Source organism: Carettochelys insculpta, chromosome 1, assembly GCF_033958435.1.
Source record: "Carettochelys insculpta isolate YL-2023 chromosome 1, ASM3395843v1, whole genome shotgun sequence".
Taxonomy (NCBI): Eukaryota; Metazoa; Chordata; order Testudines; family Carettochelyidae; genus Carettochelys; species Carettochelys insculpta.
The window spans coordinates 15010321-15028472 of NC_134137.1; the positions used below are offsets into that span (position 1 = coordinate 15010321).

The 18152-nt window shown below is 53.0% G+C and overlaps 1 protein-coding gene across 1 annotated transcript; it reads left to right on the forward strand.

Moving 5' to 3' along the window:
* Window positions 1–605: 605 nt before the first annotated feature.
* Window positions 606–12041, forward strand: LOC142003775 (dicarboxylate carrier UCP2-like). Its single transcript, XM_074981048.1, has 8 exons — window positions 606–731; window positions 1130–1284; window positions 5093–5321; window positions 6614–6821; window positions 8253–8441; window positions 8605–8706; window positions 9689–9869; window positions 10670–12041. Exons 3-8 carry the CDS (start codon window positions 5196–5198, stop codon window positions 10782–10784), a joined length of 921 nt encoding a protein of 306 aa, XP_074837149.1. The 5' UTR covers window positions 606–731; window positions 1130–1284; window positions 5093–5195; the 3' UTR covers window positions 10785–12041.
* The last annotated feature ends 6111 nt before the right edge of the window (window positions 12042–18152 follow it).

The window sequence follows — 18152 nt, forward strand, 5'->3', positions numbered from 1 at the left end:
ATGGGGTGAGGGTCACGTGGTGCAGGGTATGGGGTGATCGGTGGGTGGGGTGGGGTAATGTGGGGAAGGGAATGGGGCGATCAGTGGAGTGGGGGTCACGTGCTGCAGGGTATGGGGTGATCATTGGGTAATGTGGGAAGGGCAATGGGGCGATCAGTGGGGGGGGGTAACACTGGGGCACGGAAAGTGGGGCTGCTGCGCTGAGAGGGCTGGGGGACAGGGGCCGCTCCTGCACCCCTCCTGCCCTACAGGGGATGGGGAGCTGCGGCTGGCACGGTGCCTTCTGCCCTGGAGGCCCGTCTGGGGGCGCCGCAGCTCCGGGCTGAGCATCGCTCCCCACACACCCCGCGTGGGAGGGGGGGGCTCTCACCGGCCCTCGGGGACGGGGCGGGGGCCAGGGCCAGTCCCCAAGGGAGACCCGCTCTCCTGAGATTGGGCCCTTTTTCTTTACTCCTCCTGCCCTCGGTCCCGGGCTTCCGCTCCTGCTCCCTGGCGTCAGCGCTCCTAGCTGAGCTGCCGGGGGGCCGGCCGCAGCGCCGCTCCCCCACTGGCGGGGCGCTCCCCTGGCCCGTGGTTGTTGCTCCCAGCAGTCCCCCCACCACTCCCGGGGGCGGGGCGGACGTGCAGTGGCCCCGCCCCGCGGAGCTGCCGCCGGGTGCCGGGCGCTATAAAGCTGCAGCGACCGGTGCGCTCTTCCGCCGGCTCTCGATGCCATTTCTCCCCGGGCTCAGGTCAGTCCCCGGCCGCGCTGCCCCTCCCCGGAGCGGCCGGGCTGGCGCCCCAGATCTCTGCCGCTGCAGGTTTGCCGCGCTCCGGCTGCAGCGCCGAGCACGTGTCAGCAGCTCAGCTCCGGGGCTGCCCTGAGCCGCGGGGGGGCGCGCGCGCCTTTTCCAACCGGGCTGCGATACGGGCTGTTGCGGCACCTGCGCGCTGCTGCTGCTGCAGGGACAAGCCGGTCTGAGCCGGCTGCTTGGTGGTGACCCTGGGGCCCGCCCATGGGTGGCCCCAGCGGCTCAGCAGAAATGCTGCCTTGCTCCCCTTCGCATGGGGGCTCCTGGGGGTGCCCTCTCCCACCTTGCATAAGGCAGAGCTGCAGCCCTTTGAAATGCAATCTCCTCTCCCTCCACAGGACAAGGACTATGGTTACTAGGTGTCCTGGGGCTAAGCGACTTTCTATGGCCACTCAGGGGACTCAGATAGTAGCTACATTCAGCAAATTTGAGGAGCGGGACACCTTTAGAGAATCCTGATCCAGCAACAGCTGTCCGGAACTGCTTAACTAAGGTAACTTGGATGGGCTGTCTTGTCTCATGCTTTTTGATGGCAGGTGTCAGAGCAGCCTGCCTGGCTAGTGGTCTCTTTGCAGTTTCTGATTTTTGAAAAATAGCTGGGTTAGTGATCTCTGATTTATGTGGCTCTAAACAGAGAAGACTGAGTGTGGACAGGATAACAGTTTTCAAGTATCTCAAAGAAGGTTACAAGGAAGAGAGAGAGAAATTGTTCTCCTTGGCCTGTAAGGATAGGACAAGGGGCTTGAATGGCAGCAAGGGAGGTTTAGATCAGACATTAGGAAAAAGTTCCTAACCATCAGGGTGGTTAACTGGAATAAGTTACCGAGGGCAGTTGTGGAATCTCCATCACTGGAGACATTTAAGAGCAGATTAGGTGGACCTCTGTGGGGGATTGTCTAGATGCTGTTTGGCCCTGCCAAGAGGGCAGAGAACTGGACTCAATGACCTCTTGAGGTCCCTTCCAGTTCTAGTGTTCTATGATCCCTGGAGTCTGTAAATCCAAAGTCTAATCTCTAGCCACTAGGTGGTTGCATATGTATCTGTACCTCTGTGAAATGGGCCTTCTGCAGAGTCTCAGACCATATGTTTGAGACTAGCTTGACCAACAAGCATGTCTGTAGCACAACTCAGACTCATAAACCACCAAGGTAGAAGGAACTTGAAGAGGTCATTGAGTCCAGTCCCCTGCACTCATGGCAATACCATGTATCATCTAGACCAGTGTTTCTTAAACTTTTGGAGACCACAGAACACAGAGCAATAATATTTTTATGTGGAACACGTGAAAATTTTAATGGGGGGGAAAAAAAACCCCCCACCAAACAGCAACATATACAGCAAAAACAAAAGGAAGTAATTTAATCAGGTATCTTAGCAATGAAGAAGTAACATGGTGTTTGGCTTTTAATAACCAGAAGAAAAAACACTATCCATGTATGATATCAAAAAAGCATCAGATGCTCACAGCACATTTGTGAGTTGTTCACAGAATGTTAGTGTTCCACAGAACATAGTTTAAGAAACACTGATCTAGATAAGTAGCAGAGGGGGAGCCGTGTTAGTCTATATCCGCAAAAACAACCGGAAGCCCTGTGGCACTTTATAGACTAACATGTTTTGCAGCATAAGCTTTTGTGTGCAAAGACCCACAAACTGCTCGAGCCCATCTCTGAAAGGCGTCTGTCTAACCTGCTCTTAATCTCCCATGATGCAGATTTTGATAATCTCCCAGGAGGCAGTAAAGTGCTGCCCTTTCCTGTCACCCTTCCAGCAGGTGAAATATTCCTTTAGGGTGGCGATTGCCTTGTTAAGGAGCAAATCCCTGCTGCATGGCTGTGGGGCAGTTCTCAGTTCCTGTCGACTCATCTCTAGCCCTCATGTGGGTACAATGGGGAGACCCACCCATGTAGGAAAATCTGCATGAAAACCAACATGGATTCTGTTCTCTGGCCCCTAAAGTGTCCTATTCTAGCTGTGATTGTACTCAGGCCTGGTGGCTGCTATCAGGCTGCTACTGCAGCTCTTGCCTCTCCACTGGCTTGTATGAGAACCTGCTTTCAGTGTTCCACAACCACAGATGGGGGTGCGATTGATTTTTATTAAGGGTTCACAGATGGCCAAGCTCTGCTCCAGTTAGTCCCGGGGGCCTTGCTAGAGGAGCAGTGATAGCCCTGTTCTCAGGGCTTGAAAAATGCCACTAGACCTCCTGTGCTGCCAGGAACACAGTTACCTGGCAGCTTGATCTTCCAAACTGGCTCTTGTCACAGCTTCACTGAAGCTCATTCAGAAACACCCAAACTGCATTTTAACGGAACAAAAAGCAGTCAAGTAGCACTTTAAAAACTAGCAAGATAGTTCAAAGTGCGACTTGACTGCTTTTTGTTTTGATAGCGTATAGACTAGCACGGCTTCCTCTGTCGCATTTTAACAGGTGCTCTGAATGCAGTGCACACACCTGGATTTTTATACAGGCTCACAGTGGCATATGCATGTTTTGCAGGCGTTCACTAGGCAGCTCTGAATTCTCCGAGCTGGTTATGCATCTGGGTCTTAAAATGACTTTGAGCTGTGCAAAGTGACACTGTTGAATTTTGATCCCTTATATTGATGGCTGTGTCAGAAGGGGGTGGCTGTGTGTTGAAAGTTGTCTAACCAGCTCATGCCAACCACATCCTGGACAACAGGAGCTTTGGCTTCTTTGCAGGCTACAGCAGAGCAATAGGCACATCTGGTCAGATTGGAGCTCTGTGCCCTGCTGGTGCATGTAGTACCTGCCCTTATCAGTCAGTAGGACAACAGTCTGTCAGCTAAACAAAAACAAGGCTTTAGACTGTTGCTGGGGGGAGAGGCAGGTGATCACTGATGGGAGGCGGGGGTGTATGTTAGCTACAACCAGCAAAACTAATCACCCTTATTTTCAACTTTCCAAGTGTGTGGCTTATTGGACATGACTTACACTGGACCCTGAATGCTGTCCTAGCAGCAAGTCTGCCGCCTCCCACCCTGGCTGGGCACCTCTGCCCCACAGCCAGTGCTTTTGTACAAACAAACTCGGAAGAACTCTCTCACTGTTTCAAAGAACTGAAAACAAAAACGTCTTTGCTATAGAATGAAAGCCTGGCTGGACAGACCCAGCTATGGGCTGGGTTAGTGATCAAACCACCTGTTAACATCCTGAAACTTATCTTTTTTTTTTTTTTAAAAACCCATGACTATAACTTAATGGCAGCTTCCCAAAACTCCAGCTCACAAACACGGAAATGTACAGCTCAAGGTGTAGGTCTTACATAGCCCGGATTAGGGTGGTAAAATCCCTTTTAACTGGTTAACCAGTTAAGTGCTAAGTTTAACTGGTTAACCAATTAAACTGGGTAGTGGCCACTCCAGCCTGGCTGGGCTTGGAGCAGCCCTGCCTTCAGAGGTGCTCATGAGCTGGAGCAGCCCTCTGCCTGTGATGGGTGTCGGGGGTTGCACCAGTCCCTACTAGTTAACTGTAACTGGTAAGCCTCATCCATTTAGCAGTTAACTGTTAACATCCCTAGCCCAGATAATAAACCCAAACCTACCAAATGCAGAGTAATACCTATTTCACTGCCCTAAGGAACAGCATTCGGTGTGGGTCAGAGTTAAGGGTGTGGTCCAAACCTCCAAGAGGCAGTAAACGCAAACTTAGCTGGCAAGTTAGAAGTATCAGAGAGGCAGCCGTGTTAGTCTGTATCTTCAAGAACCACAAGAAGTCCTGTGGCACCTGATAGACGAACAGACGTTTTGGAGCATAAGCTTTCGTGGGCAATGACCCGCTTTGCATTGTGACTCATGCATCTGACGAAGTGGGTCTTTGCCCACGAAAGCTTATGCTCCAAAACGTCTGTTCGTCTATAAGGTGCCACAGGACTTCTTAATGTAAGTAACAACTCTTCTCTGTGCCAGATATTTAAATGCATTTAACCTCTCAAGTGGAGTACGGGAGCCAAATCAAGAAGGCAGTGTTGCCTAGTGGTTAGAGCAGGGAAGGTGGGGGCCAGTTTCTGGCCTCTTCTAGTTTCCGCTCTGCCGTAGATTCTGACTCCCATCTCACAAATGGCTGTTACGAGTGATGAGAGCCCCCTGCCGGCCTCTTACTGTGGAATATGAGTATCTCCTCTTGGAATGAGTGGAAGCTGCTGTAAGATGGTGGGAGAGCCAGTGGTTGGGCTGGAAGAGTGCTAGTGTTTGCAGTGATCCCTGGCAGTGTCAGAAGAGGGTGGGTGTGGGCCAGATTTCAGGCCTCCGTTTACCACTCGTGTTTCTCTCCCATCCAGCCTGGGGCAGAGTCCATTTGTCTTGCCCTTTGCTACGTGGGAACGCAGCTCGCTCCTTGGCGGCTCCGCCTGCATCCTCCTGAGCCGCCCCGAAGTTTGCAAAATGGTCGGCTTCAAGCCCTCCGATGTCCCTCCGACAGCCACAGTGAAGTTCCTGGGGGCAGGGACAGCCGCGTGCATTGCGGATCTCATCACCTTCCCCCTGGACACGGCGAAAGTCAGGCTGCAGGTGAGAATTCCACATGTACAGGGACAGAGGCTGCCGGGCCCATTCTGAGCCCAGGCCTAGCGTGTTGAGCTCTTGTTGCTGAGCAACGGCAGATATGCCTGAGTGTTTGATCTTTTAATTACAGCTCTTTGTAAGCTGGCCAGCCCAGGAATGGTGCTAAAGAGCTGCTCCACCACTGCGTTCTTTGGGAAATGGTTCCATGGTGGTGCAGCTCCCAGTGATGTCCAATCTGAATCTTCCTTTATTTCTTCCCATTGGTCCTGGCTACACCCCATTGGGTGTGTACCCCTTTAACAATCTGCCAACTCACCTGACCATTCCTTGCCCCTTAACCCAGGCATAGCTGATCTGTGCATGTTTAGACGTCTGGCTCTGCCCTCCAGCCATGAGGCTGATCCTGCAATGGGCTGAGGGCTTCTTGTCAAGCATGCCCATGAGCCCCACCGCCGGGGAGTCGTGTCTCCTCAAATGAGGCCCTCTGATTGGAGGTGGGGGGGAAATGAAAATTGCTGCTAAAGCCTGAGCCAGTTTTCCTTGGCATGGAGGGCAGGGTGGCATGGACCTTGGTGAACACTAACAGGGCTGGGCTCTTGGTGCCAACGTGACTTGGTCCAGAAGGGTCAGTGGGGCTCTGAAACTGACTTTTGCACTTGTCCCAGATTTTAGCTGATGGGGCTTCATTTGTATTAAGGCCTGCAGCCAAGGCGGGGTGGGAATTGTTACAGGGCTCAGGTGTGCAGTTGCTTACCCCAGATTTTTTTTTTTCCCTCCAGAAATAACTTGAATTTAACCTCACAATCATTTGCCTGGGCTGCCGGAAATCACTTCTGACCAGGGTTCCCTTTTTTTTTTTTTTTTTTTTTCCCATCTATGGGCAGAATAAACTTTTTTATGTGCACCAAGGCATATGCAGATGGCACCACCAACAAACACCTGCAGCCGGCTGTGGGCGCTCTGCTAATCCGCTGGGCGGCACTTGAATCTCTCCTGGGTGGCTGCCGAAGCACTCAGCTTACAGGGAGCACTGTTTCTGACCCAGGATGCTGCCCACAGCCTCTGCCTGCTCTGAGCTTGTGTGAGTGTCGGTGCTTTAGGCTGTTGGTGCCACCCGGACTCACTGCTTTGCCATTTCTGTTTGCACCATTAAAGGACTGGAAAGTGCCAACCAGCCCTCCGTCTCCAGGATGGACATGCAAATCACACCTCTCTGTAGGCTTCTCGTGGGTGGGGGTAGTGAGCTGAGCCGGGCCCCCAGGCTGCAAACCCTCCTCATGCCACTCTCTCCTGTACAGATTCAAGGAGAGACCAGGTCAGCAGTGAACCAACAAGTTGCTCAGTACAAAGGCGTCTTCGGCACCATTGCCACCATGGTGAGGACGGAAGGTCCCAGGAGCCTGTACAACGGCCTGGTGGCCGGGCTCCAGCGTCAGATGAGCTTTGCCTCGGTCCGTATCGGGCTGTACGACTCGGTGAAGCAGTTCTACACCAAGGGATCCGAGCGTGAGTGTTTCGTCGTCCTCCTCCTTGGTTAGGGTGGGCCTTTGGCTCCCTCTAGTGGCTGAGGTGTGTAAGGATTTGCAGCTGCTGTAGCCTCTGAGCTAATGGACCAGCCAGGTCAGGGGTCTGCAACCTGAGGTTCCGGAGCCCCATGTGGGTCTTTAAGGATTTTTTTTGTGGCTCTCAACACTATAATTGCAAAGTGGTGGGGTTTTTGTTTTTGTTTTTGTTTTTTTTTAAACCTCCTGATTATTTTCAATAAACAGTGAACATCTAAAACCCCCAACGATGAACAGCTCATATCTAAATAGCAAACGATACATGATCTTGACTCATTGGATAACTCCCCCTTTAATATGTGCGGTGCATTGTGGGATATTATGCTGTAGCTGTGTTTTAATTGTGTTGCTAATAAAGGAAGAGGAAGCTTGCGGCATTCCTGCTGGGAAGGGCAATGTGCATTTTAAGGAACAAAACGGAAACTAAACGTGAAGTCAAACTGGCATAATTAAAATAGGTCCAGGAGTGACTACAGATCATTGTGTGTGCTGTTCTTAAGCTAGGGGTTACAAAATGTATGGTTTGAGGATATTTATTAAGGACTGTCTCATATTCACGTGCATTGCAGCTCTTGAATTATTGAGGTTTTTACCAAAGTTGGGCAGGGGAAGGCTTTTCCTGCTATTTTGGTTGCCAACCACTGGATCAGATCCTCTAGCTCAAAAAATAAAAGCTTGTGTGCTGTGATCCAGAGGTTGAGTTCAATTCCCCCTTCGGTGCCCTGGAAAGAGATGCTGGTATCCATAGCAGAGGGCTCATTTCTGTGGGTGAGGTGGCAGGTGGGATCTGATAAGCATCCCAAGAGAGGCCCGTGGATTTACGGGCACTAGGCTACACGGCCAGTGGTGGAACCTCTGAAGGGCTCAGCTGCTCACATTGCTGTGTGTGGCTGCAGTGGTCGCTACACAGCAGCTTTGGTGTGTATCTAACACTGAGAGTGAGGATGACTTGTAGTGAAGGCCAGGCAAGTGGGAGGTTTGGGAGCCATTCTCCGTGGCATTGGGGAGGTGAGCCACTTAACCCCTCTGCTGCCTCAGGTTCTCTTAGGGGGGATAACAAAACTCCTCCCTCAATGTGTGGGGCCCCACTCCTGGGGAGTAGAGCAGACTGGAAGAGGAAGCATTCCCCAGTGGTTAGAGGGTCTGGGTCATGGGAGACCAACATTCAGTTCCTTCTGCCACAGACTCTGTGTGTGCCTCACGGGGCTGCTTGGAGGACAGACACACTAAACTGGGTGTCCAGGGCCGGGGGGGGAGGGGTGTAATCATAAGACCCAGGATAGAGGCTAGAAGCCTGGAAAGTCAGAGGCCTCCCTGGGTTAACACAACCTTCCCCTTTCTGGCCTGGCTCACACCACTCCCTGCTCTTTGCCAGATGTTGGCATCGGTAGCCGTCTCCTGGCCGGCTGCACCACAGGAGCGATGGCAGTGGCTGTCGCCCAACCAACAGACGTGGTGAAAGTGAGGTCCCAGGCCCGTGTGAAGAGCAGCAGGCGATACCAGGGGACGCTGGATGCCTACAAGACCATTGCCAAGGAGGAGGGACTCAAGGGGCTGTGGAAAGGTGGGTGCGGTTATGGGATTCTGCCTGCCAGGGCTGGTGCTACAGCAACACCACTGTCGGCACTGCGTCAGCTGAGCTGGGCTCTGAGACGCACCACCAGGCGTTTGTGCAGCAAAGACCTCCTCTTGCTGACTTTTTTTTTTTTAATATCTTCCTTCTGCAGGAACATCCCCCAACGTGGCCCGTAACGCGATCGTCAACTGCACGGAACTGGTGACCTACGACCTGATAAAGGACACACTGCTCAAATACGACCTCATGACAGGTGGGTGTCAGGCCTGCTTCAGCAGGTCCCTGGATACTCGGGCTGGCCGAGGCAGGATGCCGACCCTGGGTTGGATTACTGCCAGGGGCTGAGTGCTTTCGGTTCCACTTTCACCAGGTGGGGTGGGGGGGTGAAAGCCATAAGGGCCACATACATACAGATCCAATTCGAACTGACCGCTGGCTCCTACTCCTAATGAGGTGAGCTTGCTCGGTCCAGGCAGGACCATGCTAGCAGGTGCTACTCCAGCATGATTGTGACAGTCCTAAGTCAGGGACAGCAAGTCACTGGAGGATCAATGGGATGCTAAATACCACACAGGTGAAATGACTCGCCTGCCTGCTGTTGCATTGGCTGCAAGGGGGCTGGGCAGCTTGTCCTGCTGGTGAATTTCCCCCATGCACAACCTGTGACTGCTGCTGGCTCAAGGGTGGGATGAGAGGAAATGTTCCCAGGCCTTGAGGGGCAAGCAGAGCTAGTCCTTGGCTGCGTGTGGAGCTGGGGAGGGAGCTGGCTGGTACATCCTCGGAGCAGCAGGTCCACTCGCTCTAGCCAAGCCTGGGTGACCGGCCCACTGGGATGTCCCCTAGAGCTGCACTCCTGCCACAGGGTCCCAGAAAGTCCTGTGGAAATGTGCCAGGTGGGAGGGGGTCAGGGCCCACGTTCCCTGTAAGCTGAGCACTTGGGTGGCCACCCAGGGGAGATTCAGGCACTGCCCAGCACGTAAGGCAAGAGCCAGCAGCATGTGTATCTATTGGTGGTGCACATTTGCACAGACCTGGGTGTGCATAAAATTTATTCTGCCCTGGACAGAAAAGTTTAGCTCAGGGTTTGCCCTCAAAACGTGTGCTGCCCGGTCTGCCATGGCACATTGTCCCTAGCAAGTGCGGGGTGACAGCAGTGCCAGGCTAGCCCCGAGTGGCTGTGAGCCAGGTCGCTGACTGGCACAGCTCAGGTGCCCGTCCCCTCTGCTCTCTGGCAGATAACCTCCCATGTCACTTCACCTCGGCCTTCGGGGCTGGCTTCTGCACCACGCTCATTGCTTCCCCCGTCGACGTAGTGAAGACCAGATACATGAACTCTACCCCTGGCCAGTATGGCAGTGCCGTCGGCTGTGCCCTCAGCATGCTGAGGAAGGAGGGGCCCCTGGCTTTCTACAAGGGGTGAGTGGAGATTTGCTGCGTGGGTGCCACCTTGCATAGGGCTGTGCTGGGTGAACCAGCATCCCTGCACCTGCCATGGAAATGCAGCCATGTCTGGGGTGGAGCCCTAGGTGCATGGCAAAGCTCTGCACTGAGAGGGCAGGTGAAAACAGCCCTGCCTAGGCAAGCTGCAGGTAAAGGGGAGGACTTCAAAAATCTTGGGCTGCAGAGTGGTTCTCCTTGGAGCACCCGCAGCCCCTGGGTCGAAGTGCAGCCTGTTCCCGGGACCAGGACGGAGCTGTACTGATCCCCAGAGTAGCACTGGGTGGGGGAAGGGAAGAGGATGGCTCTGTTCCCAGTGGCAATGAGCCTTTGGAGGCGGATCTGGACACCGATGGCCATGTCGAGGGGGGCAGCTGTAACCTGCCAAGGAACGGTGGGTGGGATGGCCTCCTTCCTGATTGCAGATCTGCTCCTGGGTACTCAGGGGGCTGCTCTGAGTCATGGTGTGACTCAGTGCTGGGGAGGGGCCGGCTGGACAGATCCCAGGCTAGTTGTCAGCACTGCGAGCTCAGACCCCCTCTGTTCAAAACAGAGCCTGCTTGAGCTGAACAGTAAGGTCCACAGAGCCCTGTCCTGCCAGGTCTAGTCCCTTGGGAGCTGAGCGGCAGGCGGGAGGGCTGCTTGGCTGATCTCCCCACGTACTTGCTGCAGACACGTGGGGCTGCCCCACGGACGGGGGAGTGACCCTGAGGCAGTGACGTGGGACAGCCGAACCCCCAGGACCGGCTCTGATTGTTCTCCCCTCTCGCTGGCTCTAGGTTCACGCCCTCGTTCCTGCGGCTGGGCTCCTGGAACGTGGTGATGTTTGTGACCTACGAGCAGCTGAAACGCGCCATGATGGCTGCCCGCCGTTCCTGGGAGGCCCCAGTCTGAGCCTCCCGATTGGTGCCGTGAGCTGCCGCCGCCGCAGGAACCATGGCTAGCACGGACTGTCGCGGCCACGCTCTCTAGGATTGTCTCCAGCCTTTGCCAGGCTGCCTTTGGGGCTCCAGCACATTGGCTCTGGTCTCTTGATTCCTGCTCCTCTTCTGGGACACAGCAGGGCCTGGGAAGCCCCGTTGATGGGGCAGGGGAGGAGACCTGGCTGTGACCCACAAGGAGTGGGAGCAGGAGCTTCTGCTCTGGTAGTGAATGGGGGTGATAGGGGTTTAGATGCTTTTAAAGAACCTAATGGCATGTTTGCATCCTTCATGTTAGAAGGGCAAATGTAATTCCCACGCCCACCCCAGTGCCAAGGTCTGACCGATCTAGGCTGGTGTGACCCTCTGAGCCATAGAAGGGGACAGGAATTGGAGCTGGTACATGGCAAAGCCCCGTAGCAGCAGCCAGTGCTGTTACCTGGCCATGAAACCCTCGGCTGGGGAGGGAGATCCTTCCCTGCTGGGCAGCCACCTTCAGCTGGATCATTCCGAGGGCTAAGTGCTAGAGCCAACACCTTCAGCCTCAACATCCAGCCGCCTGACTCTTCAGAGACTGACTAGGTGCTGGGCTTCCCTGGCTGCAGAGCTGCTCAGAGTTCCCATCAGCTCAGCAGAAGGGGTAGGTTCCCAGCACCTTGGAAGCCCGAGCCATTTATTAACATGCCTCAGTGTGGCTTAGGGGGCTGGCTTCCAGGCACCCAACACTGGAAAATTCTGTTCTAGAGCTTTATGTAGCAGCCTTTCCTGGGTATAGCCAAGGAGTAAGGCTTAGAGGGCACTGCTGTGGGGGAAACGGGAGGGGGGGGGGTTGGTGGAGTTTTTAAAGTCCCAGTAAATATATATATATATATATATATATTTTTTTTTTAATTTAAGTGGCAAAAATGGATTTTTTTCCCCCTCCCAACTCTCCTGTAACATGGCTTTGCTGGAACAGTGAGTCTGTGGCAGAGCAGCAGTTTGCCCGTGGTCATGTCTTAAAATAAAGCTGGAGTCAAACGCATCGCCTGTACCTTGTCCTCCACCAAGCGCGTTCCACAAAGCTGATCTGCTGCCTGTGCTCAAAAGGGTGCCTTGAATTGAACCGCCCTTCAGGCGGGGGCTGGTTGGAGGCTGCCATGAGCGCTGGCTCTGGGTCCTGAACAGAGCACTGCGTGAAAGAGGCCCCTTTAAACCAGCTGAACACCTCATCTTTAAAAACAAAAAAGCAGTCAAGTAGCACTTAAAGACTAACAAAATAATTTATTAGGTGATGAGCTTTCGGGGGGCAGCCCCACTTCTTCAGCCCATAGCCAGACCAGAACAGACTCAGTATTTAAGGCACAGAGAACCGAAAACAGTAATCAAGGTTGACAAATCAGAAAAAAAAAAATTATCAAGGTGAGCAAATCAGAGAGTAGAGGGGCAAAAGTGAGGTGGGGAGTCAAGAATTAGATTAAGCCAAGTAGGCAAAAGAGCCCAGAAAATTCATGTCCTGGTTCAAACCACTTCTTTAATGTGTCAAATTTGAATATAAGAGTTCAGCAGCCTCTCTTTCAAGTCAGTAAGATGCAAACTTGTATCATAGAACACTATGACTGGAAGGGACCTCGAGAGGCCATCGAGTCCTGCCCCAATGGCAGGACCAAGTACTGTCTAAACCATCCTTGACGGACATCTATCTAACCTGTTCTTAAATATCTCCAGCGATGGAGATTCTACAACCTCCCTTGGCCATTTATTCCGTTTGACCACCCTGACAGTTAAGAACTTTTTCCTAATGTCCAACTTAAACCTCCCTTGCTGCAGTTTAAGCCCATTGCCTCTTGCTCTATCCTCAGAGGCCAAGAAGAACAAGTTTTCTCCCTCCTCCTTATAACAGCCTTTTAGATACCTGAAAACTGCTATCATGTCTCCCCTCAATCTTCTCTTTTCCAAACTGAACAAGCCCAAGTCTTTCAGCCTTTCTTCATAGGTTACATTCTCTAGACATTTAATCATTCTTGTCACCCTTTTCTGGACCCTCTCTAATTTCTCCACATCTTTCTTGAACTGCAGTGCCTAGAACTGGACACACTACTCTAGCTGAGGCCTAACCAGCTCCACGTAGAGTGGAAGAATGACTTCTCGTGTCCTGTTCACAACACATCTGTTAATGCATCCCAGAATCACGTTTGCTTTTTTTTGCAACAGCATCACATTGTTGACATATTTAGCTTGTGGTCCGCTATAACCCCTAGATCCCTTTCTGCTGTAGTCATTCCGAGACAGTCTCTCCCCATTCTGTATGTGTGAAACTGTTCCTTCCCAAGTGGAGCACTTTGCATTTGTCCTTGTAAGTCATTAACAGAATGGCCTACTCCATTAAAGTGCTGGCTGACAGGTTTGTGGATCAGGAGTGTTTTTATGCCTATTTTGTGCCCATTAATTCTTTGTCTAAGAGAGTTTGAAGTCTGTCCAATATACAGAGCATCTGGGCATTGTTGGCACATGATGGCATATATGATGTTAGTTGAGGAACATGAGAATGTGCCTGAGATTCTGTGAATAACCTGGTTAGGCCCAGTGATGGTATCTCCAGAATAGATGTGTGGACAAAGCTGGCGGCAGGCTTTGTTGCAAGGAAAAGTTCCAGGACTAGTGTTCATGCAGTATAGACTGTGGTTGTGGGTGAGAATCCTCATGAGGGTGGAGGCTCCCTTGGAAACCTTGTCAATTCAGCTGCAGTTCCAGTAAGGGCATCTGAGCCCCTGGCAGTCACCCCTGGAATCTCTTCTCGGTGCAGGGAGACAGTAGGAAGTGTTAACCCCTTTCACTGCTGGGGAGGGAAGGCACAGATCAGCCACCCGATCTGGTCACAGAGAAACAAAAGCCCAGCCCCAGAGGGAAATGTTCTCCCCTGCTCACCGCCCACGCTCACAAACAGACAAAAGCCGTGGGGCCAATGCCCCTTTCCCCCTTTGTGTGAACCGTGGCCACAACCAGGCCATGCTCTGAAACTGCAGCTCCTGTCTCTGTGCTGCAGGTTCAGGCGTGCACTAACTTTCAGCAGCCATCTGCCTCCAGCCGCCTGGCCGTGTGTGGACAGAGCCTGAGCAGGGCTCTTGGCTGGTTGTTGCTGAACTGAAGAAGCAGCTGAAACACCCTCTCCATTTTTCCTGCTGGGCTCTGGCTTATGCCCTGAAAGTCACAGGGGCCCTCTCAGCTTCAGGGGTCTGGCACCTAGTCTGACCCTGAGGTTATTCTCTCCCCAGAGGTTCAAATTCAGAACCTGGCAGGAGCTGTGTCTTGCAGCTGCCGTAGCTCCTAGGAACATGAGGAGTTTGCCTGGAGCTAGGACTCAGCAAGGGGCCATTTGCCGAAACAGGCAACTGATTGAAAATAAGGTGATGGCCAATACAGGGGGAGCAAACGCCGACCATGGCACCACAGCTGAGAGTTTGATCCAAAACTGTATTAGATGTAAGTAGGGGACAGGACTGGGTGCCTAAACCAGGCTAACACTCATCCACCCTGGAAAGTGAAATCTGGGTCACTTGTACTTCCTAGACTAGCTGTCCACTAGCCAGTGCCAGTCAGCCATGCTAGAAACAGGTGCTTTAGTGACACCTGGTGTGTGTGCCCCCCGCTCCAGCACCCCTCACTTAGGGAAGTGTTTAACTCCTCCAAATGCACATGGAAACTTGCTAGCCGGCCAGCGGCAAATGACCCTGGTTCTGACTCCTTGGCATTTTGCCCTTCCTCTGCCTGCATGGAGACCGAGCAGCTTCCAGAGTGGAGTGTGAGTGTGGGCTGGTGTTTCTGTGACTGTAGGCCCTCCAGGTGGCCAAGGGACATATACATAGAGCACAGCCTGGGACATGGCCTGTACCAAGACGTGAGCAGCACAGCCAACGAGGGGTGCGGGCAGGGAAGTAGCCCTAATGCTTCCATGTCAGACTGTATCTGCCCAGAGCGCTTACCCCGACCCCCAATGGGCCAAGTGACAATCCCCACCCACGTATGTATGTATCCACTCTACCTCCACTGACCCTCTTACTCTTCCTGGGGTGACAGATCCAAACACTCATTCCCATCAGTGTTCCCTGTAAGCTGAGTGCTTGGGTGGCTGCCCAGGAGAGATTCAGGTGCCACCTGGCTGATTAGATGAGCTCCCACTGTGCTTACAGCCAGCAGCTTGTGTTTCTCTTGGTGGTGCACATCAGCATATGTCTTGGTGCACATAACAAAATTTATTCTGCCCATGGATGGTAAAAATTAGAGCAGTGTTCCTTACCTTGAAAAAATTCACATGCCTAACTCTGGGTCAATGCTGCTTATGTACTGTATGTATCGCCTGACTTCCTCTGCAAGACTTTTAATTGTTAATAAGACAAACATGAGCCCAAACATCCAGAGACACTGCTAACCCTGTGCAACATGAATTTGATTTTAAATATTTGCTTTACTCAACTTGCTACTCTGCCCTAGATTAGGGCCCTGGAGCCTGCACTGGCAGGGGTTGTTTCTCACTCATTTACCCAGCTCACACTGCTATCTGAGCAATTTAACAGCTGATGTGCTGAGCAGAGAGGCTTGGAGAAGCCCAATGCAGAATCAAAGAACTTGGTAGATGACCCATTCATTTTACTTAAATGGACTGCATTTAAAACAGAAAAAAGCAGTCAAGTTGCACTTTAAAGACTAACAAAATAATTTATTAGGTGATGAGTTTTCATGGGACAGACCCACTTCTTCAGACCATAGCCATACCAGAATAGACTCAATATTTAAAGCACCTCCTCCTGCACCCAGCACCCAAATGCCTGCTCAGAGCCTACATCCTCAGTCCAGTGTGCACCCCAGAGTCCCTTCTGCACCTCCATTCCCACCAAGAGCCTGGGCTCTCAACTCTCCTGCCCCCAAACTGCCACCCAGAGCCTGCACCCTGACCCCCTCCCACACCCCATGCTCACCCTTCCTGTGCCCAAACGCCCAGACTCTGCACCCCAGTCCCGCTCCTGCAGCCAGACTCCATCGCAGCGCCTGCACCTCAAACTCCTGCCCAGACCGCACAATGAAAACGAGCTGCAGCAGTACTGCCAAGCTGCCTTGCAAGCAGTGATGGTGGGGTGGGAGTGTTGCTTTGCTTTAACGGGCGGCGGGGGGGACGGGAGGCCTGGGCAGGAAGGGGTTAAAAGCAAGGGAGCTGGACCAGCGTGAGTTAACAGAACGATGGGATGGGAACAGCCAGCCCTGCGACCGGCAGTTCAGTGGCCATGCTGCCATGTTGTTCGGGGTGGGGGTGGGAGGTAAAAGGTGAGGGCTGGTTACAGGAACGTGTTGCTACGTGGCTCTCCGGGTACAGGTGGCTGGAGCTGCTGAGCCTCTCCCATGCATGGCTGGGATGGTTTAGTGCCAGCTTACAGGTAGGGACCTGAGCCACGGACAGGAACTGACAGGCCCGAAGTCCCAGGAAGTGACCCAAGATGGGGCCCAGTGCCCTGCTCTAACTGTACCTTCAGCCTTGTGCTCGGCACAGGGGCAGGGTCCCACCATCGGCAAGGCTGGCAGGTTTCTCGTCTCCCTGCTGATGCGGCCGATTCAGCCACAGAGGCCCAGCCAGCAGTGGCAGGCGCTGAGGAGGCCCTGCTAGCTCCATATCCACCGCCAACCATGGCTGACACCAGCCAGCTCCGAGGAGGCCTAGAAAACCACAAAGCAGTACGTGTGCGATTAGACCTGCGAGTTAGCAAGTGGTCTGACCTGAAGCAAAGGTGCATTGTGGGAAGGGATATCCCATTGCTTCCATTGCTTATAGCATCTCAGGCTATTTTTATCCAGGTAAATGTCCAGTCCCCAGCCGGAATCCCACCAAGTTCTTGAGCTCGGTGACTTCCTGTGGCAGTGAGTCCCACAATTGCATGAGGTGTGCGGAAACCCCACTGCCTCTGAGTGGTTTTGCCCCCTTTTGACTGTCTCTTTGTGAGCAAAGCAGGCAGGTCCTGGCAGTAGCCAGCCCGCTATTCCCCACCCTGGAGAGTGGGCTCCATGGAAGGAGAAGTCCTGGGGGAGAGGCACCTTCTATTGCCACTAAGCAGAATTCCCCTGACTCAAAGGCCTTGGGCACCCCTGTCTGGAGACCCAGAACACCACTGCTTCCAGTAAGCTGCATTACTTCCCCTTTCAGGCCACAGTAATTGCCATTAAGTATCACTGGGGCTAAACAGCTTCCACCCAGTAGTGGGACATGTACCATAATCACAGGCATAGGCACCATGCTGCATTTAACACCCCAAGTCTCTGAAACAAACTCTGCGATGCCTCTGCCCCACAACCAAGGCCCTTAGCAGGTCCCCAATGAGCCTAAGAGACACGGGAGGGGAGGCTGGACAGAATGGAAACCAGGCTGGGAGCCAGGAGACTCAGCCCATGGCTTGGTGCTGAACAGAGGGAGGGTGGCCGCTGGACGTTAGCGGTGGGTGAGGTGTGTGACCTCTGCCTGTGTGTTAGGGAGATTTTCAGCACCCTGGCCAGCGGGACAGGCACCAGGGCTCCTCCCCCTTATGTAACAAGACTCCAACAAGGGGAGTGGAAAGGGTTTTTCTCTCTCTACGTGGCACTGCAGTTTGCATAGGATGGTCAATTCCATTTTTTTTTAGCATTTTTTATCCCCTAAGGAAGGGGTTCCCAAACTTTTCAGTATCACACCCCCACTTTGATGTTTGAGAAACCCTCACGCCCCTCCACTTCTTCACCATCATCCAATCCCCCTTTCGACAGTCAATTCGTAATTTAAAAAACACAAAATCTCAATATAAAAATGTTATTTAAAACTTAAACTAAGCACAAATAGTTTTTCTTGGCCCAAAAATTTAATAAAAGCATAATTTAACATCAGACGCAGCAGAAACAAATGAATTTAACGTGAAAGATGACGCTGCATTTTCTTCATAAGTTGGGAAATCCTAGGAGACCAACTATGGACCATTCAGGCTAACAGCACAGACCGCCCCCCGCACCTTGTGGGTGCCTAGTGCAGCCCAAGCTGGCCAGCTGCCCGAGCCCCACGCTGCTGGGGCTGCTCACCCGAGTCCTGCGCTGCTGGGGCCAGCCATGAGCCACCTGCCTGAGCCCCTCCCCTCCCCCAAAGCCAGGCACTGCCAATCCCCCATCTAACCCCCTCCTTCACCTCCCCACCCTCAACCCACACTCACTCACCTTTGCAAGAGACAGCTAGCTCGCTGTGGGCCTTTGCCAGCTGCCTGCCAGGTTGCCCATGTGAAATGGCAGGGGCTGAGAGCTGGAAGTAAGGACAGGATCTTTCTTGGGGTGGGAGGAATGACGAGAGGGGGCCTGGGTC